General features: G+C 38.6%; 1 protein-coding gene across 1 annotated transcript in view; it reads right to left on the bottom strand.

Annotated features, from left to right (window-relative positions):
• Positions 1-21,726, bottom strand: part of LOC121384072 (lachesin-like) — a 75,988-nt gene extending 54,262 nt beyond the window's left edge. The window contains exon 1 of the mRNA XM_041514293.1: positions 21,510-21,726. Within this exon, the coding sequence (XP_041370227.1) occupies positions 21,510-21,549 (40 nt within the window). The 5' untranslated portion in view covers positions 21,550-21,726. The remainder of the gene's footprint in view (positions 1-21,509) is intronic.
• Between the last annotated feature and the right edge of the window lie 990 nt (positions 21,727-22,716).

The raw sequence follows: 22,716 nt of genomic DNA, 5'->3' as shown, positions 1-22,716 counted from the left end.
AAAACTATTTTCGGGTAGAAAAATTATTAAAGTTCCATATTCTGAGCGAACTGGCTCGCGATCGCCGTTTTATTAAAATAAAAATGGTGTTGACAGTGAAAAAGCCAGCGTTAAAACGTTACTTAACCATTGAATTTAATTAGGTCAGCGCCCAGTGAGCAAACTTCTTCTAATGCTACCTACGGCGGTCAGTTCTGTGACATATCGTACCTGAAGCAAGCGCTTTACCACTGAACAACATACCACTCCTTCTCCACAAGAGATGCCAACATCGTATAATCACGGAAAAGGCCGAACGACAAACGAGAATTATCGATAATGAGAAATGAGGTTTCAATCGAGCCTCGCATTTCCTGTGTTTTTCGATCTGTTTGTCGCATATCATTTCAAACCGTACACAGACTGCGTTTTGATACATACTGAGAACCTGAATCGGTTATTAATAGTTACAGATAAAATGGAGCCAGCTCAACCAAGCGTTATAAAAAAATTCTGTGCGAATTTTACGAGCACCAAATTTTCCGATCGCGCATTGTCGTTAAAAGTCGAGGTCATGACCGGATTGGCCAGTGGTGGAGGATATCGTGCATGAAATCTTCTCTAGCTTTGATTCATGAGTGAATACAATCACAGATTGGGGAAACAAGATCATATCTCTTCGTCAAAAAAAATCATATTTCCCTCCTGATACAGCCGAATAATCGGTCGTGACCCCTGGAATAAATTGCGAAGTTTTGGTTCCATCCTATACAAAAACATTGATTTTTAAATAACGTACATAATTGTATGTATACATTTTATGCAATAAAATATGTTTTTAATAAAAAACATATTTCATTTTCTTAAACATATTTTGTCTACATTACAACCACGGTGAAATAGTTTTTTACAAGAACTTTAATCCCTAGGATGTAATAGTGTTTTTGTATTTTCGCATTCATGACCAAAATGGGGCAGGACGTAGCTCAGTGGTACAGCAATCGCCTGATGCGCGATCGATCTAGGATCGATCCCCGTCGATGGGCCCATTGGGTTATTTCTCGTTCCAGCCAGTGCTCCACATCTGGTGTAACAAAGGCCGTGGTATGTACCACCCTGTCTGTTGGATGGTGCATATAAATTATCCCTTGCTGCTAATCGAAGAGTAGCCCATGAAGTGGCGACATCGGGTTTCATCTTTCAATATCTGTGTGATCCTTAACCATATGTCCGACGCCATATAACCGTAAATAAAATGTGTTGAGTGCGTCGTTAATTAAAAGATTTCATTCCTTCAGTTTACATAGGATCAATCCTTTATATAAACCATGCTTTTCTCGTTCACCCCCCCCCCACCGCAGCTCAAAGCGAATTTTATTTTATTTTAAAATATATTTTCTTGAGGAATATGACCAGCCAGAACCACACATCGCTAGTTAAAGTCATCACCCCCCACACTGCGCAATTTCCCGTGCATGCGATACAGTCAACAATCTACGTATTATTGAAATGAATTTCTTAAACGAGCAGCAATCGTTCTTAATTGCTTAACTTAACAACAAACAGAACGCCATCACACAGAGGCCAAATTGAAACTAATAATATATTTCAGAGATACAATGTGACATGTTTAATCAAAGTAAATGTCTGGTGTTTAACACAAGTAAAACATGAACGGTTCCGTCAAGTGTGCTTATAGACATGAGCGTGAATGATTGAAACTCATGAAGACCGAGTTACGCTCTGGCTTGGCCTATCTAGATCAATACTGACATATTGGTATCATCGTCAATTTCATACACACATTGATTATAGATCAGGTTACCAATACGAGTAATCGGGCAAATTCTCTAGACAGACATTTATTTCAAACAATCCTATGGATTAAACAATATTTAGTTCATAGCTGAAGTGGATTGCTAAATAGGCTATAGGCAGGCGCGTATGCGGGGTAGTATGTGTGTGTATGTGTGTGTGTGTGTGTGTGTGTGTGTGTGTGTGTCTGTGGCTGTCTATGTGTGTGAGAGAGTGTGTGTGTGTGTGTGTGTGTGTGTTTGTGTCTGTGTGTGTGTGTCTCTGTGTGTGTGTCTGTGTGTCTGTGTGTGTCTGTGTCTGTGTGTGTGTCTGTTTGTGTGTGTGTATGTGTGTGTCTGTGTGTGTCTCTATCTATGTGTGTGTATATATATATATATATATATATATATGTATGTATGTATGTATGTATGTATGTGTATATATTTGTGTGTATGTGTGTGTATGTATGTGTGTGTATGTGCGTGTCTGTGTGTATGCGTATGTGTGTATATGTGTGTACGTGTATATGTGTGTATGTGTGTGAGTGTATATATATGTGTGTGTTTGTTTGTTTGTTTGTTTGTGTGTGTGTGTGTGTGTGTGTGTGTGCGTGCGCGCGCGCGCGTGCGTGTGTGTCTGTGTGTATGTGTCGGCTCCACGCCAATATATATTTTGCGGGGAAGTATGATTCGACCACCCTAGAAAGTTTGCTCGCTAGTTCACAGACTAGATCCACCCCTGGATACATTCCTGCACACGCGCATATATACTTTATATAACGGCCTTTAGACGCATCACCGCCACCATCACCACCACCATCACCACCACTAATAACAACTACAATAACAATTGCAACAACAAAACTCGACTTCTTCTTTCAGTCATTTCGTAGCTGTATGTACAAACTTATTTCATAAATATCTTGACAGTTTTCACGTAAGCATACAAAACGCTTGCCTGTAGGATCGATCCCCGTCGTTGGGCCCATTGGGCTATTTCTCGTTCCAACTAGAGCACCACGACTGTTACATTAAAAGTAAAGTTTGTTTTATTTAACGACGCCACTGGAGCACATTGATTTTTTATCTTATCATCGGCTATTGGATGTCAAACACATGGTCATTCTGAGGAAACCCGCTGTCGCCACATAGGCTACTCTTTTACGACAGGCAGCAAAGGATCTTTTATTTGCGCTTCCCACAGGCAGGATAGTACAAACCATGGCCTTTGTTGAACCAGTTATGGATCACTGGTCGGTGCAAGTGGTTTACACCTACCCATTGAGCCCTGCGGAGCACTCACTCAGGGTTTGGAGTCGGTATCTGGATTAAAAATCCCATGCCTCGACTGGGATCCGAACTCAGTACCTACCAGACCGAGGCCGGTTGACTGTTGTATCAAATGCCGTGGTACCATTTATTTTGTCTGTGGGATGGTGCATATAAAAAATCCCTTACTACTAATTGGAACATGCAGTGGGTTACCTCTCTAAGACAATATGTCAAAATGAGCAAATGTTTGACATCCAAATAGCGGATGATTGATAAATCAATGTTCTCCGGTGGCGTCATGAAACAAAACAAACTTTAACCAGAATTAAGAAGTTAATTTGTACAAGCGTTGGGCTCATCGTGTATCATTGGGCCTACATGACATGTTTGGATTTTGTCCCGTTCCTCAATGATTGTAACTGTCAGGTCAACCAAACGCATACTCATCACCAATGACGAAACGTCGTTAGTCATTTGAGCGTTCTTATGTCAAAGGCCAAGTTCATAACGATAAAGATGTGATAGGCAAGAATTATCGCAGCGCAGATGACTTTGGTACACATAATTATGTAGAGATTAAAAAAAAATTAAAGGGGGAAATTATTTTTGTTACTTTTACAGTTCTGTTTCGACCGCTATTGTAACGATTTTATGATGTATTCAAAACTAATACTTAAAAGACTATATAGATCGGACTTTAAACTTTTAGACCTTCGTTCAAAAGTTTATGTCGAAATTACTTTCTTTTATTTAATATTATTAAATAGTCCGATCCTCTCTTCTTTGTCTTATTTATTTTTGGACTGTCCTTCTAAAATGCTCCAAATTATATAAATATTCGACCGAGCAGTCAATTCTTTTTATTTTTGGCTTGTAACTTTATTATTATATTATTTTTTAATTCTATTAACTTTTTTTTACTAATTGCTATTTTCAAAATTCTGCCCATTTTCAACTCTACCCCCCCCCCCCCCCCCCCCCCCCACCCCCCTCCATCTCGAGTCAGGCCACCGATCTTATCCAATTTCTTTTTGACCACCCGATCTAATCTAACGACCAAATTTAATGAGTAGAATTTTCTTTATTAATTATATTAGAGATGTGCATCAAAAATTTTAAAGGCCCACTATTTAATTTTTGGATGTAAATTTCAAAATTGTCCGCTTAATTTTTTTCTGTCCCGGGACAAGCCCCTGGTGGTCCAAAGACAGGCCCCGGGACGGACATGCTCGAAACTCTAGTGGTATATGAGCATGTAAAAAATAATTGCACTCGCACTTAAAAGGCATGTTTCGTAAAACATGACTCTTTAATTATTAAAATATAAGTGACAAAATTGTCTAGCACTGTATGTGTGTTTTTATGCAGTACAGTCTGCCTGTGATTGTGTAGGCGTGTTATTCTGCTAAGACTTGTGACTGCACTGTACCAATACAACACATTGATGATTTCCTTCAATAAAATGACAAATCAAGATGAAAAATCCATTAAGAGATATAAAATACAGTTTAAATGCATTCTATACAAGACAGATTCAAAGGAATATTTCAAGAAAGCATTCACGGAACCTCAAAACGACTGGATCTATATCGTTGAATGTCGCAAAATAACATCATCCAAATGTAATACTGACAATCTAATTTGTAAAAACATTTTCTACAATCGTACAAATCCTACACTCCTAGTAATTTCCAGAATAGTATGGGAATGTGTTTCCACTTGTTGGTATAAAAAACCCCCACCAACCCTCTAAATGTATCCCATTAAATAAATTGCAGTATTATGATGCGATTGTAAACGCCATGAACTAATTACACGAACAGCGAAAAGTGCCATCCTCCATTTGTCAAGACTTATAAATAACGATCAAAACGGCATGGGGGAATTTACTTCGTGAGTCATTCCTATGCACATCGTTATGACGAATTCGCCAAATCAAACACTTTCCTACTCGACCCATTGGCGATGGTAATCGAGCATGTCAAAGATTTTAGTCATGTAACGTTAGTAATTTCTAGTGTGGTCTGAGACCGGGGGGACTCTATCGCTCGTATTAAAGCCCTCTCCCACTTGTTATTCATCGGCCATGATTAAACCGTGTAGCGTGAATCACTCCATAGCAGAAGTCTGCTCATCCGTTTCGAGGAATTTTTACCACTGGACTGTTTAATCTAATTAGCTTCGTTCCGATAATTATAATCACAATTGGGTGAGGAGGGGCGGATGCCGGATATATTTTTTTAGCAAAGAGATGCAACTTTAAAAATAGACATTTATAGTCTTTCAAAGTACACTAATAATGTGCATATATATTTATGAAGATTTTTCCTTCGCTATTTCTTAAAGGACGGAAATGTTTTCTTTAACGACGCACTCAACACATTTTTATTTTACTGTTATATGGCGTCAGACATATGGACATTTATAGTCTTTCAAAGTACACTAATAATGTGCATATATATTTATGAAGATTTTTCCTTCGCTATTTCTTAAAGGAAGGAAATGTTTTATTTAACTTAGTAACTGGTTTAACGTGTCCATATACCACTAGGGTTTCGAACACGCCTATCCCGAGTCCGGCCTCTGATAGGATCGGGGGTCTGACTCGGGACAGGGATAACCTAACAAATAGGGGAAATTTTGAATATTAACGCCAAAAGTATAAAAAGGGGAAAATTGGGGTTAAAAAGTTTTGGCTGCGCCCTTAAAGAAAAATATCAACATTCCTAACCTATATAAATTATTAATATAATATATTTTCGGCGCAAATTTAGATGGGCTGGTCTAAAATTAATAATAATTCTTAAACAATATTCATTAATCCCATGGGAGGTTAAGAGGAATGGGGCTGCCAGTCATATTTTAAACATTGGTGTGACCAGGCGAGGGTCGGGAGGGAGGGGTGGCCGGCCCTACACAAAACCTAAGGCCGAACCGCCTACGCATACAATCTAATTAAAATTAGCTCCACTATTACATGTGGATCTAACACCAGCCAGTTTGAGCTCATGTCCACCAATCAAAACCTTACTTGCAGAATCCTGCCAGTGATTTAAAAATAATTTGAAAAAATTCCGAATTATCCTGAGGGTATACGACATGTTTCGTATGAATTACGAATGCCTTAAAACATGTTTTATTTTATAAAATAAATAATTTGTAATGTAAAACTGAAGACTGATTTAGTTTTTTTAGTTTTTTTATAAATAAATAAATAATTTGTAATGTAAAACTGAAGACTAATAACCCACCCCGTACGTATTGGTATGGTTCGCTGTACTGCGGCCACTAAAATAGACTCGCCCGATATTTTTAGAATTTGTATGCTCCCAAATAACGTTATAAAAGGCGAAGTGTGATTGGTCAATATTTAAATTATTACCCCCTGCTCCGGAGTCAGTCACTGGCGAAGTCAGAGGCTGATTCCGTAGTGGGCGTGCCTGAACCTTCGTGGATAGGGGCACGTAAATATAGTTACCCATACCCATAAATTATTATTTACAGACGAAATGTTACCTGGACATTGGGGACTACGCAGTGTTGTTAGTTTTAAATCACTGGCAGGATTCTGCAAGTAAGGTTTTGATTGGTGGACATGAGCTCCAACTGGCTGGTGTTAGATGTAATAGTGGAGCTAATTTTAATTAGATTGCCTACGCATATAGCCCCAAAGAATGCCCTAACTCCCGGCATCCCATCCCCCCCATCCCCCACCGTGTCCAACCGCAGTTCAGTCCAATCCTGGCAGCTTAATAGTTGTTTAGGAAGTTATTATAACTTCCCAAACCGGCGTCACTTGAAGAGTGATGCCAGAGGGTTGTACGAGTTTAATCGCTGGTGCCACTAGGGGAGTGGTGCAAAAAATCCAGCGATGGTTAATTTAATATTTCATTTTAAGTACCAAGCCTGCCAGAAGGAGAGAGGTGAACCCGGCCGATCCAAGGAAAAACAGGCGACTCCTCAGTTGTCTTCTAAAACAACATGATTACGTTATTTAGAAGACGCGGCGAACACTTTAATCTATAATACCTAGGGCAGTAGACGAGGTAATATTAACCAAGCCACTACCAAAGGCACAGACCAGACACCTGCCCTGTTAAAATTACACACATATATATATATTTTTTTTATTAAAAATATAAAATAATGATTAAAATATGGATAAAATATACATAAACATAAACCTATCAAATGTATTTACAAAAAAACAAAAGAAAAAAAAAGGAGAAAAAAAAGGAGGAGAAAAAAAAAAAAAAAAAAAAAAAAAAAAAAAAAAAGAAATCCCCCCCCCCCACAAAAAAAAGACCCACAAAAAAACTACAAAACAAACCAAAGCCAAAATTAAAAGACACACATATTTATAACATGCAATTTTCCGGAAGGGGGAGGGGATTACTGCCAGATAAGCCCCCCACCCAATACCGAGCAATACACTTACACTCACACACTTGCATACCACAAACATATAACATATATACACAGCTAAAAGAAATGTCCCCATCCAACCACCATAAACGTTTGGTAGAGCTGGTAGAGACATATAAATTGATTAAAAAGAATAAATGTTAAATAATATCTTTAATTATTAAAAAGCGATTAACCTGGCCCCGGAAAAATGCAGCCACGCGAGACCAACCAGCTACCAAACAAATTTTGACATTGCCGGCAGAATCACACGGACTGCCCAGCCCCGGGGACATAGACAACCACCTATAAACAAAGATAATCAAAGTTTAGATGAATAATTGTTTTTAGTTAAAATAATTAATTAAAATAATTAACACACAACGAGAGACGCTGCCGATCGATAGCTGTAGCCAGCATTTACAGAGCTGTCACCTTGGTCTGACCTCTGACGTCACAGCTAGCGATACGAGATAGGCCGTAGAAATATCGATCGTGTGTGCAAAAAAATAAAAATAAGGGGCAGACCGCCGAGGTAGGCTTAGCAAACTATACTATTTTATTAACGACGCACTCAACAAATTTTATTTACGGTTATATGGCATCGGACATATAGTTAAGGACCACACAGATATTGAGAGAGGAAACCCGCTGTCTCCACTTCATGGGCTACTCTTTTTTGATTAGCATCATGGGATCTTTTATATGCATCATCCCACAGACAGGATAACACATACCACGGCCTTTGGTACAGCATTTGTGGAGCACTGGCTAGAACAAAAAATAGCCCAATGGGCCCACCGACGGGAATCGATCCTAGATCGATCGCGCATCTGGCTAGCGCTATACCACTGAGCTACGTCTCCCCCCCCCGTATTTCTTATAGTCGCATATCCTAGTTTCAGCTCTTGAAAACACACTATAGTTAATGTACAAACCTGTGTACACATCTGGATAGAGTTGCGACAGAGTAAAACAACAGTCTGTGACGACGGAATCGCGAAATGCCCTCTAAAAATAAACTAGAGTTCATCTCCATAACCGTTAGACCGGCCTCGGTGGCGTCGTGGCAGGCCATCGGTCTACAGGCTGGTAGGTACTGGGTTCGGATCCCAGTCGAGGCATAGGATTTTTAATCCAGATACCGACTCCAAACCCTGAGTGAGTGCTCCGCAAGGCTTAATGGGTAGGTGTAAACCACTTGCACCGACCAGTGATCCATAACTGGTTCAACAAAGGCTATGGTTTGTGCTATCCTGTCTGTGGGAAGCGCAAATAAAAGATCCCTTGCTGCCTGTCGTAAAAAGAGTAGCCTATGTGGCGACAGCGGGTTTCCTCTAAAACACAGTGTCAGAATGACCATATGTTTGACGTCCAATAGCCGATGATAAGATAAAAAATCAATGTGCTCCAGTGGCGTCGTTAAATAAAACAAACTTTACCATAACTGTTACTTCTCAGAGCTATATGCGTTTTAAGAATTATGAAAAATGCATATGGTGGTTTTAATATTACAAACACCAGGATGCTCAGAACATACGGAATGTATGAAAATGGATAATCTAAATTATAAAATGCAAGAAGTGTCTGATTTCAATTATAAAAAACGCCACAAGTAGTGAAAAATACGCGATACGTTTAAAAACTAGTCTGCGACTTTAATTGTAATATAGTACTAATATTATATCTTTGATTCAGATGGGTATGAAGAGAAATAACCTTAACAGAAATGAATGCTATTAACCCAAACGCACAACGATTGGTGATATATGAACTACTACTGTATTATGTTTATCCAAAAATAAATGCTTAAACATAGGAAGCTTGTTGCTGTGTTAACGGGACCAAAACAAAATTGTATTGGTTCAGGACTCTCCACAACCACGAAAGTCTGACCGAATCTTCAATCTACCACAACCACCTCATTCCGAATTTTCACCACTGAGCCAAATTTAAGTCTTTTATAAGCCAGAAACATTATGGATATTACGGTACGTACTTACCAAAAGCAATGTCAATATTGCACAAACGGAAATATCTAACAACTGAACAAAGATTTGACAGAAATGAATGAAAGAGCAGGATACAGGATGCAGGATGGATTGATGATTTCAAGGACGGATAACTCCAGGATGGTATGCTACCAAACAAAACAAACGTAAATGCCAGGACCGTAAGGCACTTCCGGTTAATTTCCATGTAGGTAATGGACATTTTGTTATCTGTAATGAAAGTGTCGACCATTTTCACATATAGATACAGCATTCGACACCAGCTTTGCTGTTGAAAGCTTGGAGGAAAATTATCACTGGCAAGTTCAGTTTATAGTGCAAGCTCGTCCGAATGTTTATTATATCAACATATAAAATGTGCCACGAGAACATTCGTATTAGTTTCAGTTAGCAGTGTTTAAAAAATATTTGCGTTTTCGTCCCAACATCCCTTATATAAATAAATAATTGTAGGATTCATTTTACCAAATATATTTTATCATAGACAAAATATATTAAAATATTCACTTTTAATATTATACAATATATGTATGGAAAACTGTACGCAAGTTTCTGTATTCTACATACAGTGTTGTGGAACAAACTCTAGACAATTGGTGCCAGTGTTCTAGATACATTGTCTGTTTAGCAAATACATTTATCATGAAAACACTTTACTACAATATCACCTTTTTGTTTGGTTGTCCAGTATATGTAAGGCAAACTGTACACAAGTTTCTGTATTCTAGATAACATTACGCACACATACACAGTGTTATGTAACAAACGTTTCTGTATTCTAGATAACATTACGCACACATACACAGTGTTGTGTAACAAACGTTTCTGTATTCTAGATAACATTAAGCACACATACACAGTGTTGTGTAACAAACGTTTCTGTATTCTAGATAACATTAAGCACACATACACAGTGTTGTGTAACAGACTCTGGACCAGTGTTCCAGATAACATTAAGCACACATACACAGTGTTGTGTAACAGACTCTGGACCAGTGTTCTAGATTACACTAAGCACACATACACCCATACCTGTTTTTATTACATAATTAAAGAAGTAATATTTGATGTATTTAAACAAAAGTCCTACAGTTTAATAACAGCGTCGCCAAAAGGATCACTATATAAACACTTAATAAAGAAATATCAATTACAAACATATCTGACGAAGCCAATTGATTCACGTCAATGTACATTATGTAATATTAATGAGATTGAGGATGAGTTTCATTTTATTCTTCAGTGTCCACGATACGAAACTTTAAGAAATAGATTTATTAAGAAATACTACTCCAACAATCCCAGTGCTTTTAAACGAATACAGCTATGGTCAACTACAAACGATAAGGCGATACATAACCTTGGCAAATACTTACTACAGGCGAACAAAATGAGGGATATGCTATTACTACAAACAACTTAATATATCTATATTTGTATGACCCATATTGCTGATTGTTTATATATAGATATAGATGGATTGTTTTATCGGTATATGTGTATGTATTTATGTAAGTCATTCTCCACCATTGTTCCGCACTATTGTACATACTATTGTATTACATTGTTATAATGCTGATAAGTTGCAAAACTTAACGCAATAAAGAACTTGAACTTGACTCTGGACCAGTGTTCTAGATAATACACTGTCTGTTAAATAGAGAATAATACATGAGTGGCCGTTAGATACCGGTTATCTCACAACGAGTTATTATAAAATGTATCTAACGAGCAAAAACGAGTTTGATAAGTTTCTAAACAACGAGTTGTAAGATAAATGGTATCTAACGGACACGAACGTATTCTTCTATTTCTTACATATCCTCAAAATCCAGGTTTAAAGCAAATTTTAACGTTGTTTTCGACTAAAAGTTATTTACAGTCTTTGCACTTATAGCTAACTCACGCGTCACAGACAAATGATTGTCAGGTTAACTATACGTCACAGTGTACTCAATTTCGATCGTGCTGTTTTTGCATTGGATATATGGCATTGGTGACCTGGTCTTCACCTAGGAGCAGCCAGTCGTATGTCTTGAAATTGTTAACACGTGTAAACAAGTATGCGTTATAAAAAATAACGAATGATGTTCTCACCAGAGGATATGTAAAAAATAACAACTTTTATCATGAAAACTCTTTATTAACATATTCGTATATCTTTGATTGTTCAGTATATGTAAGGCAAACTGTACACAAGTTTCTGTATTCTAGATACAGCGCTGTGGAACAAACTGTAGACAAGTAGCAGTGTTCTCGATAGACTGTCTGTTTCAATCTGGTGTCGTGTTCCCCGGTGTAATCCATCAGAACACCTGATGAAGAGAGGAAATGAACGTATATTGATCTGGCAGGCCGATTGTTTTGCCGAGATCTCCTTCTTGAGGTGGATATAACTCAAGTATTAGCGCCGACGTGAAGGATTGCAATCCTAAACAAACGACAACGCTAAGTGTGAAATATTTACATTTATAGACATTTTTATTTTGCGTGTGTTTTTTGTTGTTGTTGTTTTCGTTCAGGTAAATAAAATTATGATTTCATTTACTTTAAGTTCAGTTGTAATTAGTATTATTATTTAATTTAAATGAATGAATGTGTAATCCAGTGCATGGATATAATCTTAAACATGCTAATGGTTGCATCATTCAGATCTACACAGAAATGTTAAAGTTTATTTTGATTAACGACACCACCAGAGCACATTGGTTTATTCATCAAGCATGTCAAACATTTGGTAATTCTGACATATAGACTTATCAGGAAACCTGTTACATGTTTCTGTTAGTAGCAAGGAATCTTTTATATGCACCATCACACAGACAGGGTAGCACATACCACGGCCTTTGATATACCAGTCTTGGTGCACTGGCTGGATCTAGAAATGACACAATGTGTCCATCCATGGGCATCGATCCCAAACCGACCGCGCATCAGACGAGCACGCCACAAGAGCATGGCCCATTTTCATCTAGGTTAAAACATGACTTCATAAAACGTTTTTATTTATTAGCTACATTGTGTGTGGATGCTTATTACGTCTTTATGGATACTAGTATATCACTATGAAAAGATTTCTGAACTGATGAAACATTTTGGACATCTTTTGAGGCACGTGGGCCTGTAATTTAAAATGGATATACAGCAATACAATATATCTTGATCATTTGCTTTACACCCTTTAATGGATAGCTCCACTGATGTAATTATATTACTGTCTCCATACAAATATCAAGTGGGCCTGTTCTACAGCAACTAATGACTAATGAGTACCATGGGAATGTTTTTTGTCGGCCATTAAAAACGTATCTCCTCTTAATTTGTCCATTGGGTTGTTTTATCATATATTTTATAGTACAAAACTTTGGCCTATTTTTAAAATCAAAACAGCGATACAATTATATCGATGTATGTATTCCGAGCAAAAACAAAAATACACAGTCCAGCAATAGTTCTGAAAATTTTAATTTTAAAAATTCACTTTATAAAGTTTTTGACATAAAATCAGTGCGAATATGTGCATCTCAGAATTCCAAAACGTAAAAATACCAAGTCCAAAGGCACATATTTCTACATGTATATGAGACAAAAACAAACGGAAAGGAATGTTTGTTTAAAGACATCTCATTTCATTTTAAAATATGTATTTTTGGTGTCTAACATATAGCTGTTTCAACACGTAGTCTAAAAAATGAGAAAGAAGAAGACATTTAGACTACACTTAATATAACAATATCAGAGATAACGAGGATTTTGTTTTCTATGGAGTACTTACAATTGTACTACAGTTAAAAATGTTTCTTTAAAAACACATTCACCAACCGTGCTACATGTAAACTAAAGGTAGAGTGTCAGTATGTTATTGCCACAGAATAATTTGTTTTGGTACTACGAGAACGTCTGAAAGGAAACACATGTTTTTATTACGGGCAATACACCGCGCCGTTTAATCAGCCGCTAGTGGGTGTCTAGCATACGGTGGCCGTCACTCACAATCCAGTGAGCTAGAGAAGGGATTCGATACCGCCACATAGACTACCCTTTCAGACTGACAGCAAGTCGTCTTTTATACACACTTTCCAATATACGGATAGCACATGCCACAACTTTTGATATATCAGGCATATTTCGATATACCAGGCGTGAATATATCAGTCATACTTTGATATACCAGTCGTGGATATACACAATATAGTTTCAAATACCAGTCGTGGAGCACTGGATTGAATGGTAAAACAACTCCATGAACATCGCTATGTGGGATTGGTACTGGCCATAAGTGTACGAGACAGGGGCGGGGGGAGGGGAGTAAAACTTCAAAGTCGGGCAAAATTATACAGATATATTCGGCCAGAATGTGCTAACCTAAGACCTTTTTACCATATATTTCCAGCAATCCACCCTCAAAAACCCCTGCACGTGCTGTAACCTCACCGTGGTGCAGGGGTGTAACATTCTCTTTGAGAATGGCCAATACAGCACAAATTGAAATTTTGAGTAAAATTCAGTATCTATCTGTGATATTTGCATTTTTGGACAGTTATTTACACTATGTTTTTATTTAAATCTTTTTATATTGATGTTGATCATCACATTGGTTTACATTTATCATAGTTTGACACCCAATAGCCGATGTATTTTTCGTGCTGGGGTGTCGTTAAACATTCATTCATTCATTCATTCCACCCTCAAAAATGCATAGTGATTCTTTTGCAACCCTATATAGCTGTTTGGTAGTAATGCTAATATGATTAAATGATTTTTTTTCCAGATTCGGGCAGTTTCGTTTAATTCGGTAAAAACTAGGCTGACCCCACCCACCTCCACCCCCTACGAAAATAGGAGCCCGTACGCGTATGATAATGGTAGCTATCTGACCTCGCACCGACAATCTGACCACTGAATGATTTGGCGTCAACACACTAGATGTGTGGTATAGAGTTACTAACGGGTAATTGCTGTGGAATACGGCGATCTGCCGCACTAGACTTGTCTGGGCCCTCGGGACGCACCGCCGCTGAAGAGCAGATAAATGTTGGTCTGCTTGCGAAATGAAATATGGCTTGTGTTTAACGGAACAGAACAAATCCCGACCGACGCGTCCGTAGATAGCGATCTGATACACAACCAAAGATAGCGAAGCGTTTTCCTATTTCTTCAAAACAGCTTTATCTAAACTTGTTTGAAATCACCCCCACCCCCAACCGGCGAACACAACACCGTACCGCCACACTTACACGTGTATATCTATTTATCCACACCATCTGTGTCAATATGGGGAGCAAGATAAAAATCTGTTTCGTTAATACAGAAACGGATGTCGTTAATGACGGTTTACATCTATACATATAGGACTGTGTAGTGCTACTGGTTTACACTGTTTGTGAATGGTGCCAGTTTAATTTCTAAATCTAACGATTACTGGGCTTCGCTGTAATAAACTGTTATATGCACTCAAATCCGTATTCTTATGTTTATGTCTATAGTTAATCCTCTAAAACCTAAACACCTCTGTCATGCTCTATGATAACATGGTGATAATATTGTACTACTTTGTGGGGTTTGGGTCAGGTGTGGTGGGTGTTGGGTGGGTGTTGGGGGTTGTGGGGGTGAATTGGGGGTCTAGAAAAATAGTACTCTTTGTACCACTGTGAAAATTTTGAAAACTTTGAATAACCACTTTACTGGTTTGTTTTTAGTGTTTTAAAGTTTATGCCATTGCAAACATAATTGTTAATAATTGGTGTTGTTTTTATTAATACATGTATACTAATTATATACATTTTTCTTTCAACTGGGGAATACAACGTTGAAGAAATGCTATGAAAGGAAAGCCAGTTAAAATAAGAAATCACTGGAATGACTGACTCACATAAATACATCTAAAGCTACAAATAGTTAAAAAATAGTCGAGAAGTTTTTATCGAAAATGAGCACCAATATTTTTTTTTTTATAGTACAGTATCCTTTGAAACACTTTACAAATAATGTTGAGTCATAAGTCGTCTTTTCACTAAAAAAGCAAAATAATTGTTTTTAAAATTAAATTAATAAGTTAAAAAAAAGAAGAGTTGAAATCTAGTGCATAGTAGTAAATGCGCCAGGTCACGTTTAGTTACCTGACAAGAGATAGGATTGTTTTTACCATGATATCGCTTGTCATTAACACGTCATCAGATTGTTGTAATAAAAAAAGATGATTACAGAATACGAAAAGGGGGAGGTAGGTAATGCAATACACGTTGACATTTTGTATGTTTTCGTTTAAGGTTTTTTTCTTACAATCTGTTCATCCTCAAATTACATACTTTAAGTTAATTATTTATTTGTTTCTATGAACGTAAAATTATATTATTATATAGCAACTCCACTTGCAAATATTATAAGAATGAATACATTTTATTAAAAATTAAAAGCAATATGATCAGAGATGTACCATTAATAAATGTATTATAAACGTTTTCATATCCTAGTTATTTTATTCTTCGAGAGTTATACACTACTTTTTAATATGCATATTCATAGAAAAAATATTCTTATTAAGTTATCACATGTTTATATTATACTACTACACAGAGAAGTGCTTGCAAAGAAAGATTGCTCCATAAAGATAATGCATTTGACGCTGAGAGTCGAATTTACGAAGTGTCTGGTTTCTAGTTACACGCGTGTAAGACATACACGGGCTTGGTAAATCTGACCCTGACAGTTTAAAAACAATAAGACCTCTTGATGTTCACGGCGAATGGGATAATAATTTATGGCCTGGGGTAATTCCAAATGTGTGTATATGCGTGTGTTTCGACTTAGAGTGAAAACACAGCTGTTATGTCAGAACTAATCTCCACTTCACCTCACACTGAGCGCCTGTTCAACATTTACGTGTACCCCCCCACCCCCCCCTCCCTGAACTGGACTAAAAGTGTCATCAAGTAGACTTTCATATTTCAGAGATTGGCAGATAGAGTTTCGTACGGCGTGATGAAGCTTGCAGACACCGCTGTGAGTAGTGTTGATCAGTGCTGATCTTTGACACCGATTTAACGAGAATAGCTTAAAAAACGCAGAGAGAGAAACGTTTTGGAATATTGTATTAACCTCACAGAAGTCATTTCATAATGGCCGCCAAAATGGCTGCTTCAGAACCCACGGTCTTTGTTCGGTTTCTTCTAGTGTTGGGACACTTGTGATTGCTCAAAGAAAGCGTGGCTGAGACTGGGCGAAACATGAAATGCGGACAGATATTCGATTAAGTCTTTTTAAAAAGAAGTGTATGGCTTTGAAAATCAGAATGAAAAAAACAACAACCCACAAAACATTTTCTGAATGTGTTGTGGTTAAGTAATTAGCAAAAATAAAAGTTATAATAAAAATAGCAAGACATTTACTTTTAGCTGTTATAAAAATGGACAGAAAAGAAATTTGATTATATTCGTATTATTTGTTGCTTTTTGAAGTACATGCATGTGCAGACAGCCGAGAGAGACAGTTTCTCTCTTTCTCTGTCTCTCTGTCTGTCTGTCTGTCTGTCTTTCTCTCCCTTCTCCCTCCCCCTCCCTCCTAATCGATCGATAGACCAAATATCGAAAAATATGTTAGACACCAAGTACTGAGTTAAAATGTGCTGAGATATCGTTTATTCCTTTCCTTTCTAAAAATTAGAATCTGCGATAATGTTAACGGATCTGTTATTTTCATGTGTATAACAAAACAGTTATAGCCGTAGGTAGCGGGGGTGGGTGGGTGGGTGGGTGGTGCAAATGGGGAGGGGAACAACTCCGGAAAAAACTATAGAAACTTAAAGAAAATTCTCTTCTTAACCGTTTAAGGAGTTTTAGACTATTAACTACTCAGTTGCGCCCCCAAACAAAAAAATCATAGCCACGGCCCTGAATTATATGAGTCACACAACGGTACAACGTATTTTAAATCGATTATGAGAATCACAAAACTTTGCACAGCACGGGAAGTTTGCATGTTGTATGGTGGTCTTACACTGGGCGTTTTCCACTAAATATGACCGCCGTGTAGATAACCAGCTCTAATTAGCCGAGGCTAAATACACGACTGCCGTGTAGATAACCAACTCTCATTAGGCGGCCACCGTGTTGATAACTAGCTCTCATTAGCTGCGGCTAAATACACGACCGCCGTGTAGACAACCAACTCTCATTAGGCGGCCACCGTGTAGACAACCAACTCTCATTAGCTGAGGCTAAATACACGGCCACCGTGTTGACAACCAGCTCTCATTAGCTGAGGCTAAATATACGGTCACCGTGTAGACAACCAGCTCTCATTAGCCGAGGCTAAATACACGGCCACCGTGTAGACAACCAGCTCTCATTAGGCGGCCACCGTGTAGACGAACTCTCATTAGCTGAGACTAAATACGCGGCCACCGTGTAGACAGCCAGCTCTCATTAGCCGAGGCTAAATACACGGCCACCGTGTAGACAACCAGCTCTCATTAGCCGAGGCTAAATACACGGCCACCGTGTAGACAACCAGCTCTCATTAGGCGGCCACCGTGTAGACGAACTCTCATTAGCTGAGACTAAATACGCGGCCACCGTGTAGACAGCCAGCTCTCATTAGCCGAGGCTAAATACACGGCCACCGTGTAGACAACCAGCTCTCATTAGCCGAGGCTAAATACACGGCCACCGTGTAGACAGCCAGCTCTCATTAGCCGAGGCTAAATACGCGGCCACCGTGTAGACAGCCAGCTCTCATTAGCCGAGGCTAAATACACGGCCACCGTGTAGACAACCAGCTCTCATTAGGCGGCCACCGTGTAGACGAACTCTCATTAGCTGAGACTAAATACGCGGCCACCGTGTAGACAGCCAGCTCTCATTAGCCGAGGCTAAATACACGGCCACCGTGTAGACAACCAGCTCTCATTAGCCGAGGCTAAATACACGGCCACCGTGTAGACAGCCAGCTCTCATTAGCCGAGGCTAAATATGCGGCCACCGTGTAGACAGCCAGCTCTCATTAGCCGAGGCTAAATACACGGCCACCGTGTAGACAGCCAGCTCTCATTAGCCGAGGCTAAATACGCGGCCACCGTGTAGACAGCCAGCTCTCATTAGCCGAGGCTAAATACGCGGCCACCGTGTAGACAGCCAGCTCTCATTAGCCGAGGCTAAATACGCGGCCACCGTGTAGACAGCCAGCTCTCATTAGCCGAGGCTAAATACGCGGCCACCGTGTAGACAGCCAGCTCTCATTAGCCGAGGCTAAATACACTATCGCCGTGTATATTGTAGCCACTTCTGTGTTAGGTAACAAATATGGCGACACACCATGACGGTTGAATTAACGGAATTCATCTTTGTACGCAATATTTATCACGATATGTGTATGGTAGTCGAATGGACCGGAGCAGAAAAATGTTACTTACGAATACGGGATCGGGTAAGTACACAGAAGGCGGTCGGCAGTACAAATCAAAAGCGGACGATTGAAAACATTTTAAACCGGCCTTGCGTATTAAATAATAGATTTAAAAAAATTATTTATTATAGATATCTGGTAACAGATAAACTGTGATATCTGGTTTATGGCTTAATAAGAACCAAACAAGAAACAAACAACCAAGCGTTCAACTAAAAAGAAAAAAAACCCAACAATTATTTACAACCTCCAAATCAGCGGTTGAGACTGACCAATAAAATTTGAAAAATCGCTTACATTCCATGTTTTTGTTTCGATAAAAAAGAGAATTATTTTTGTTTTTAATAAATACCCTCGTTCAATTTTAAAGCAATCTAGCTCTGTACCAAGATTGTATATACAAGTATGTAAGGTCGGCTTTTCAAAAACAGCTTTCAGAAGTATTGCCCAAAGGCCTAAATTGGAAGTATTGCATAGGGGCGTAGTTTACGTTCAGAGAAAGATGGTCACACAAGATAGAGCGGTCCAAGGACCCCATTCTACATGCCGAGGGATGAAGAATCATCCAAGGTATTGCCAAATATGTCCATTACCATAAATCAACACCCAAAACAATGTTAAATACATCATTGACGCTACCGTAAGTTCAAAGCAGTTAAAGAAAGTTTATTGCTAAACTAACAAATGGATAATATTTGGCTCTAATATATCACAAAAGGTGAGCCTTAAAGGATGTTTTGTACGCATAGTTTGACTTGTCACGCCTAATTATAACAAACAGTACTGGGAGCGAAACCAGATGACACAGTCGAAAGTTGTAAAATGGACATTTCCCTTACGCAAGAAGTAGAAGAAGAGGACGTACAGCAACACCAAAATCACTTCATGTAAAACTTTATGGAGACCAGGAATCCCTCCGTGTCACTGTGAGATTCATTCTAGCAGCAAACATTGCCCTGTGATATCATTACAAGAAGGAACGAAAAGAAGAAGAAGAAGAAGAAGAAGAAGAAGAAGACGACGACGACTTCATGTTTTTTTTTTCTTTGGATTGTAATCGAGATGAACCCCATTTGGGGTAAAACTATTTAAATCGCTCAAAATGCGTCAAATTCATGTTATAATTTAAACTTTCTTGGTTCAATAATTTTATTTTGGACTCAGCTGCACATACGTTCTTGGTTATGTCCGATATATCTGACATCAAAATGAATTAGAAAAAAAGAAAAGAAATGAACTTTAAAAAACGTATATACTATACCTAAAACAATAATTTTTCAGTATATAAAATTAAATCCATTCTACTTCGCGAAAATAATTTTACACAAACAAGATGATATAAGCTGAAAAATCACATGCCGGGTGGGAGGGTATGTGTGTGTGTGTGTGTGTGTGTGTGTGTGTGTTTGTGTGTCTGTGTGTGTGTGTGAGTGTGTGTGTGTTTGTGTCTGTGTATGTGTGTGTGTGTGTGTGTGTGTGTGTGCTTATGTGTATGTATGTGTGTGTGTCTCTTTGTGTGTGTGTGTGTGTGTGTCTCTCTCTCTCTCTCTCTCTCTCTCTCTCTCTCTCTCTCTCTCTCTCTCTCTCTCTCTCTCTCTCTCTCTGTGTGTGTGTGTGTTCCTTCATGTAAGAACGCTCTATAGGCCTACAATACATGTTTAACGTGTGATGACTGTATTGATCAGCTACCTTAATTAAAAAAAAAAAAAGAAATCAAATTCAAATTCACTTTGACGACATATATAACGGACTTTATAAAAAAGAGCACAATGTATTCGATTCTAAAAGACAGTGGTCGTTGCATGGAGAGTGGCTGTGGCTGACAATACAAGCGACACAACAAAGAATGCGCTTAGATTTTGTCTTAAAGCGCACACAAAGTAAAGCATTGAATTACAGTTAGTAAGTACTGTATAGAGCACTGTGATTGTTATAAGCAGTCTTAAATTGCAAGTTGTGATGAAATGAGGCAGAAAAGTGGATTAAAGATGATACTCGAACGCTATAAGCATAGACAGTAGGGCTGTTTTCTTTAACCTCAAAACAGTCGAGGGACACGGGGTGCTTTGCCTCCTGTGTCGTAACTCTTGATTCAGTGATTGCCAAAATCTACGAGATGGACGCCATTTGATCACCATTATATAGAATACTGGGACCCCTCCTAACCGATTTCTCCAAACAAAGTCCAGGAACTGGTAATATATTCCAGACGTTGGCATGCACGTGTGTGTGTGTGCACGCGTGCGTTTGATTATGGCATCTTTTTTAATTGATAAATAACAGCATGGTTGCTGAAACATTTCTTTATTTTCAAACCACGTCTGATAACCAAAAAACAGAAATCTTAATAAAAAGTTACCATTAACATAACAATGCGCAGCAGGTCTAATGTATACTAAATTAATGTAAATATTAAGTTTGTTTGTTTGTTTGTTTTCTTTTAGTTCAAGCAACTTTTGTGTATTTTCAGTAATCCAGGAGGCTAACTAAAACATATATATATATATCTCAGGTACGCCGTCACATATAACACCAACACTGCACCGCATTCAATATTTTCACTCTTAACAGTAACAATAAATGACACTTATGAACATTGGGTTTTAGTTTGTGATTATTATAAAGTAAATAAATCATAAGCACATACCCGTGACCTGCAAGGCTGAGACCGCCAGTAAAATCCACATGATTCGATATTTTCCTCCTATCTGGTCGCTATTAATGTTTATCTACACACGAAACTTCATCTTCCAGATTGATAACGCTACATCCAAAGATATTCTTGTTGTGTATTCAATTTTCTCTCATCCTAATAAATACTCAGCGTTTATCACACATTCAGCGAAGCATGACGGGACGGCCTGTGTTCAGCACGCGGTGCAACAATCCTCTGTCCGGATGACGAAGAGTAACACTTTTGCATTTTTCTGCAAGTTACGCAAAGTGAAGAGAGCCAATCAAGGCGTGAGACCGAGGCGCGGCGGACACTGCCGAGTCTTCTCGCACAGCAATGAAAGGGCCGGATCGGCTACACTCGTCGAGAGGTCCCTGGGCTGCCGGGCAGAAACCACCGACAAGCAGTTAACACTAGAACGTCAAACAACGCTAATTTCATCAAAAATAAATCAACAATGGACGCGTTGCGGTATTGCGCGCTCGAAGATCGCGAGGTTTCGAGTGGTTTGTTTTACGTTCGTGCTGACAGCCGGTTCAAATCAACTCCCCTTACCCTGTGATAAAAAAAGGACTTTTATCAGTTTTCTTCGCAGAACTATTTCACGCCGATGCTACTTTAGAGCCTATCGTCAAGGAGTGAATACTTGTGTATGTGTGTGAAAAGCAGGAAAATAACCACGAGGGCGGATCAAATATCATGCACCCCCTCCCAGGACACCACCCCCGAAAGTATTTCAGTATACAGTTTAACTAATTAATTAATCTCTGTATGCGCCACAGCGTTATTGTAACGCAAGCTTACTAATATCGCACTTGCATGAAAACCTCAGATATTTTCTGTTTGCATTTTTGCATGTAACTGTAATGGGAGAGAGAGAGGGAGAGAGAGAGAGAGAGAGAGAGAGAGAGAGAGAGAGAGAGAGAGAGAGAGAGAGAGAGAGAGAGAGTGGGGTGGACAGGGAGAGGCAAAGAATGGGGGGGGGGGGGGGCAGAGTGACAGAGACAGTAGTAGAGCCTAAAATAATTCGGGGTATTAACAACAATGAGAACTGTAGTTTTTCTCCACTTGGAAACAAAAGGCACTTTAATAAAGTTATTTTTCGCCCTAGAGACAGACAGACAAAGATACGCGTAGACAGACATGTAGACAATAATTGTGCCAATATATTATCATTTAG

This window comes from Gigantopelta aegis, chromosome 10, assembly GCF_016097555.1.
Source record: "Gigantopelta aegis isolate Gae_Host chromosome 10, Gae_host_genome, whole genome shotgun sequence".
Taxonomy (NCBI): domain Eukaryota; kingdom Metazoa; phylum Mollusca; class Gastropoda; order Neomphalida; family Peltospiridae; genus Gigantopelta; species Gigantopelta aegis.
This window is presented reverse-complemented; position numbering and strand designations above follow the sequence as displayed.